Source organism: Octopus bimaculoides, chromosome 25 (assembly GCF_046866305.1).
Source record: "Octopus bimaculoides isolate indiv1 chromosome 25, ASM4686630v1, whole genome shotgun sequence".
Classification (NCBI taxonomy): domain Eukaryota; kingdom Metazoa; phylum Mollusca; class Cephalopoda; order Octopoda; family Octopodidae; genus Octopus; species Octopus bimaculoides.
This window is the reverse complement of record NC_142952.1, coordinates 31951192-31957191: the sequence shown is the minus strand read 5'-3', so window position 1 is coordinate 31957191 and position 6000 is coordinate 31951192. Positions and strand designations below refer to the sequence as shown.

At 37.2% G+C, this 6000-nt stretch overlaps 1 protein-coding gene across 2 annotated transcripts in view; it reads right to left on the bottom strand.

Moving 5' to 3' along the window:
• LOC106878043 (protein argonaute-2) overlaps positions 1-6000 on the bottom strand; it is a 39408-nt gene that overhangs the window by 1708 nt on the left and 31700 nt on the right. For both annotated transcript variants that reach the window (XM_089342130.1, XM_089342131.1), the window contains exons 18-20: positions 4033-4227; positions 3047-3181; positions 1194-1295 (exon numbers count right to left, since the gene is read on the bottom strand). In XM_089342130.1, coding sequence (XP_089198256.1) covers positions 1194-1295; positions 3047-3181; positions 4033-4227 — 432 coding nt within the window. The remainder of the gene's footprint in view (positions 1-1193; positions 1296-3046; positions 3182-4032; positions 4228-6000) is intronic.

The window sequence follows — 6000 nt, the reverse complement described above, 5'->3', positions numbered from 1 at the left end:
GGCCATGCTGGAGCACTGCCTTTAGTCGAGTAAATTGACCCCAGGACTTATTCTTTGTAAGCCTAATACTTATTCTATCAATTTCTCCATTTTCTTCTTTTTTTCATTCATATGTATGTATGCATATATATATGTATGCATGTATATATATATATATATATATATATATGTATATACACACACACATATATATATAGCCCTAGGCTGAACAAAGCCTTGCAAGTGGATTTGGTAGACGGAAACTGAAAGTGGTTTTAATTCCTGGACCGAGTTGTACCTTGTGTTCTTGAGCAAACCATTTCATTTCACATTACCTCAGTTCACTCAGCTGTAAATAGGGTCACCCTGTGAAGGATTGGCATTCTGTTCAGTGGGGGAGAGGGGAGTGTTGGCCTGCTTGCCTGGCTATAGCAGGGTGGCATCACTTAAGCATGTCATAGTGATAGTAGTATGGAAGATTTGTTAAATGGTTTCATGTTCACAAGAGTATGTTGGTAGGGCTAAATGTTGGTCAGCCTATTTGTCTACAACAGTTTGAATTGTGGACATTAACATGCTAACCACCACACTCTGTTACTGGGACTTATTGGTTATGCTATGTATTTCATGCAGTTACACAGCATGTTGTTTGATTACATGTAATTTTTTAGGCATTTAAAAAATATTTCATAATTAAACCTTAATATTCAGGTATTTTTTTGTGTTATTATTATTATTATTCAGGTCACTGCCTGGAATCGAACTCGGAATCTTGGGGTTAGTAGCCAGTGCTCTTAACCACTACGCTATATGCCCGTGGGCATATGGAGACATATAGAGAAACCCCATTAAAAACTAGAGCCCACAGGCATATGGCGTAGTGGTTAAGAGCACAGGGCTACTAACCCCAAAATTCTGAGTTCAATTTCAGGCAGTGACCTGAATAATAATAACAACAACACTGAAAAATACCTTAGGAATGAGAACCCAGGTTCAAAATTTCCCCAAGACACCTAATGTAGGCTGGAGAGTATATCAACCGACACGTGTTAACAACAAACAAGATGAGGACAAATATCCCTCAAATGTAAATTGTGTAAATAAAAAAAAAGCCCCACAGATAACAAGGGTGATGAAGAAACAAATTATTCTCCTCATTTCCCAAGGTACCCCTGCCAAAAATAAAAGGAAAAAAAAAGGGTTGTTGTACTAACCTGTATACCAGCATGACTACATAAATAGAAATCAAATTCTGTAGGGTGACAAATTCCGTAATCAACAGTAGTGCCTGCCGGTATATTTCCACTTCGACCAATCTGAAAGAGAAAATGCTTTTAATAATAACTTTGAAAAAAAAAAATTAATAAAAAAATAAATTTTTTTTTACTTGACTTCATTTGATTTTAGTAAATGAATAATCTGATGTAATTTATTTTAATGGCTTATTAATGTATACATTGAGTTTCTTTGCCCTAGGTGTCGCGAAGACATTTGGGTGAAAAATTAGCAAACCTCATTTGAATATCAGAGAAATATACTGAGTAGATATAGCAAAAAGGTTAGATATGTGTAAATATTGACAGGTAATTACGAAATTTGTAATTTTTAAGTGATCTCATATGAGATCACTGGTAGGTAATGGGTTAAGATAAAGGGTAAGGACCCCTTTCAGTCATGAATGACCATGGGATTGCACATAGAAAGTTCCCCTCCGAGGCAAAAGTCCAGGCAAGGTTGTTTATTGGAGACCAGCAGTCATCCATGCATACCAGCCTCCCCTCTCCATGCCACCAGTGTTATCCAAGAGAAGGGCAAAGGGGCCGATACAGCTTGGCACTAGTGATGTCACAACTCATTTCTACAGCTGAGGGAACTGGAGCAACGGGAAATAAAGTGTCTTGCTCAAGAACACAACACACATTCATGATTGTGAGCCTGATGCTCTAACCACTGAGCCATGTGCCTCCACATTAATGCATTGATATATAATTAATTTCTGTTGTTTACATATGAATGACACTGCTTATAGTTGGACACTTACTTGAACAGATTACACACACACACACACACACAAGCATGTGTGCACACACACACACATGCATGCACACATGAACAGACACATGCATGCATGTACAACTATTTACAGTTGAAGATCAACTTGAGCAGATTAACACACATACACAAACAAACAGACACACATAACTGCCTGTAGTAGAAGAATTACACAACCAGATTATGCACAAACACACATACATACATACATACATGTATGCAGGCAACTGTCAAGTTGAAGATTTCAATACAATGCATACACGCACCCATATACAGAACTGCCGATCGTTGAAAATGCATTTCATCAGATTACATGCAGACACATAATTGTCTACAGTTGGAGATTCTCTTGAGAAGATCTCCCACACACACACACACAATTGTCTATAGTTGAAGACTTGACCACATCATATATACTATCAAACATAAACACACAAGTCATTATCATTATCATTGTTGTTTAATACTCGTTCCATTTTCCATGCTGGTATGGGTTGGACAGTTTGAACTAAGAACTGGTAAGCTGGGAAGCTGCACCAGGCTGCAATCTGGTTTGGCAATGTTTCTACGGCTGGCTGCCCTTCCAAATGCCAACCACTCCGAGTGTGTAGTGGGTGCTTTTTACGTGCCAGTCAAGCGGCACTGGCATCGGCCACACTTGAATGGTGCATTTTACATGCCAAACATACACACACACAATTCATTATCATCATCATCATCATTTAATTTCCATCTTCCATGCTGGCATGGGTTGGGTGGTTTGACAGGATCCGGCCAGGTAGATGGTGGCACCACGCTACTGTGTCTGTTTTGGTTTTTACGACTACATGTCCTTCCTCTCACCAACCACCCTGCAGAGTGGACTGAGTGTCTGCAGTTAAAAACTTACTTGAGCAAAAAAACATACATACATACACATATACATACATACAAACACATATACGTACATACACACACATATATATATATATATACATAGACACATATATTGAATTGGCTGTACTCGAAGACTTACTTGATCACGTTTATCTGAGCAAAACAGCCGTGTGTGATGCCTCTTCTGCACGACTATGAATGTAATGCCAGGCTGGTAACTAACCTCCAAACTTATGCAAGCTTCACGCACTGCTCTCAATTCATGACTCAGCACCTACAGTAAATAAACAACAGCACATTAAATAAAAAAAAATTTATCTCCACCCCCACCTCTCTTCGAAATTTTAATAACTTGGAGAAAAGTTAGCTTTTTTTCCTATAATATTTACAAAAAAAAAAAAAAAAAAAAAAGAAAAAAAAGGCAGCGAGCTGGCAGAATTGTTAGCACGTCAGGCGAAAAGCTAAGCAGTATTTTGTCTGCCACTACGTTCTGAGTTCAAATTCCGCTGGGGGTGATAAAATTAGTACCAGTTACACACTGGGGTTGATGTAATCGAATCAATCCCTTTGTCTGTCCTTCTACCAAGAGACCCGTCCTCATCTACCTTGACTGTGTGGCATGTGGTTGACCAACACAAGCTGTTTTGAACTCAGAATGTAGCAACAGATAAAATACCGCTAAGCATTTCACCTGGCGTGCTAACGATTCTGCCAGCTCGCTGCCTCTTAATGATAATCTTTTGTACTAAGGGCAAAAAGCCTGGAATTTGTGGGAAGGAGACCAGTCGATTACCCCCCCCCCCCCAGTGTTTCACTGGTACTTAATTTATTGACCCCGAAAGGATGAAAGGCAAAGTTAACCTTGGCGGAATTTGAACTCAGAATGTAGCATCAGATGAAATACTGCTAAGCATTACGCCCGACATGCTAACATTTCTGCCAGCTCGCTACCTCCATACATAATTGATGCCAAAAAAACCAGTGTTAGAAAAATATTTTTCGAATGACCATAACTTTGACCAGCTGTTCAGCAAAAATCCAAATACAGCTGCTTGGGAAATATTCTTTAATGCTACAAAGTGTCATAAAGCAAAATAAGAGATTTGGTAAGGCTTGAAGACTTACTTGCTGGAATTGCCCCTCGCTCACGCCATCTCGGTAGAAAATGATGCGCGCAGGTTTATAGAGAGTAGATTTATAAAACTCCATCAGCAAATCCTTGACCATGTGAGACAGTTCTTTGATGATTTCCTGTCGATGTTGTTGTACTCTGACTGATGCTGAATATCGGCTTGGATGTCCATCCATACTTCCAACCACCTGCGTGTAACAGTACAGACAAGTTCATTCAGAGATATACATAGAGACACACACACATATATATATATATATATATATATATATATACTTTATACACATGCATATATGTCCAAGTATACAGGTGCAGAGAGACATAAATACAAATATACACACACACACAGATCTTTGTATGTCCATCTATGCTTTCCATATTTCCAACCATCCACGTGTAACAATACAGACACAATTATTAAGATATATATATATATATATATATATATATATATATATATATATTATACAGCCAAAGTATACAGGTTGCAGAGAAATATAAACACAAATTTTTAATTTTTGTCTTTATATAGGGTCTGACGAGCTGTTCACAAAGCTTTGGCTTTGTGGATGCGAAACCTTGGGTAACTCTATGTTCAAGATATAAAATTCTGTTGTGTGTGTGTATATATATATATATATATATATATATATATATATATATATACCGTAAATCCTAGAGTATAGTCTGCTCTTGTGTATAATACGCAGGGGATTTTTAGAGGGCTGTACCTCTGAAAAACCTAAACTTTGTGTATAATACGCACCCCTTCTCTAACTTGAGTCAAGGAGGTCTATATAACGTCCTTGGTTTGTAAACATATATACGGTAACGTCCTTTATTATTATTATTGTATATATAACATAATGCAAACGTGTAGCTTTTTTGTGCACTTTGTTTGCAGAAAATAAAGAGATAACAGTAATAACGTCAGTGAAAAATAAATATTAAGTAAATTGCCTTTCACATATTTATCACTATCAGTTACAAAAGCAAAAACATTTATTCAAATCCTTCTAATTCAACGTCACTTTCAGCATCAAATAACTTGATGTTCCATTTGTTCCTCCGTAAACAAACACTTCCGCGTATGCCTAATATAGGGCTTTCCTATAAGTAGGTTATACCCCTTGGCTAGGCGGCGCTCCATGTAGACAATTAAACTTCCGCAGACTATCCACGCTATTGTTATTGTTTTACGTCTTATGGTTATAAAGCAGGTCGATGATTTAGCTATCGAAGTACTTACTGTGCCTGAGTTAAAGAAATATTTAAGATTATATGGACAGTATGTTACTGGAAGAAAGGCGGACTTGACTTAAAGGTTGAAAGGTATAAAAATTCTGTCGATGAAAAATGTCAACAAAGTAAATTCATCGGACGATAAGTCTGAAGTATCGGACGATACTTCAGACAGGAATAAGCAGAAGCTTATATCTCCTCTCAGTGTCTATATGGAGCGCCGCCTAGCCAAGGGAGATAACCTACTTATAGGAAAGCCCTATAATAATGGTGATGTTCTTAATTGTTCTATGGGAATGTAAATATGTTTGCAAATTGTTTTTGCTACATGTTATTCCGTGTTCTGAATAGTTTTATTTTAATAAATGTTGCTTACTGCAAGTTATGGATGATTCTTTAATGACTTCATTGCTTTCAGGCTTAGCTTAACGTATTTTCGCGCCCGACATCACCCCCCCACCCCAACAAACATTGCCGGACAGCAAATAGAGACTCGGACATTGCTTAGAAAATATTTTTCATTTTTAACCTCGTATATAGTATGCACTAGGGATTTTGACCTTTAAATTTTGGAGGAAAAAAATGCGGATTATACTTGAGGATTTACGGTATGTAATATATATATATATATATATATATATATATATATATATATACACACACACATAATATCTTTATGTGTCCATGTTTGGATCTTACCTTTACACACACACACACAC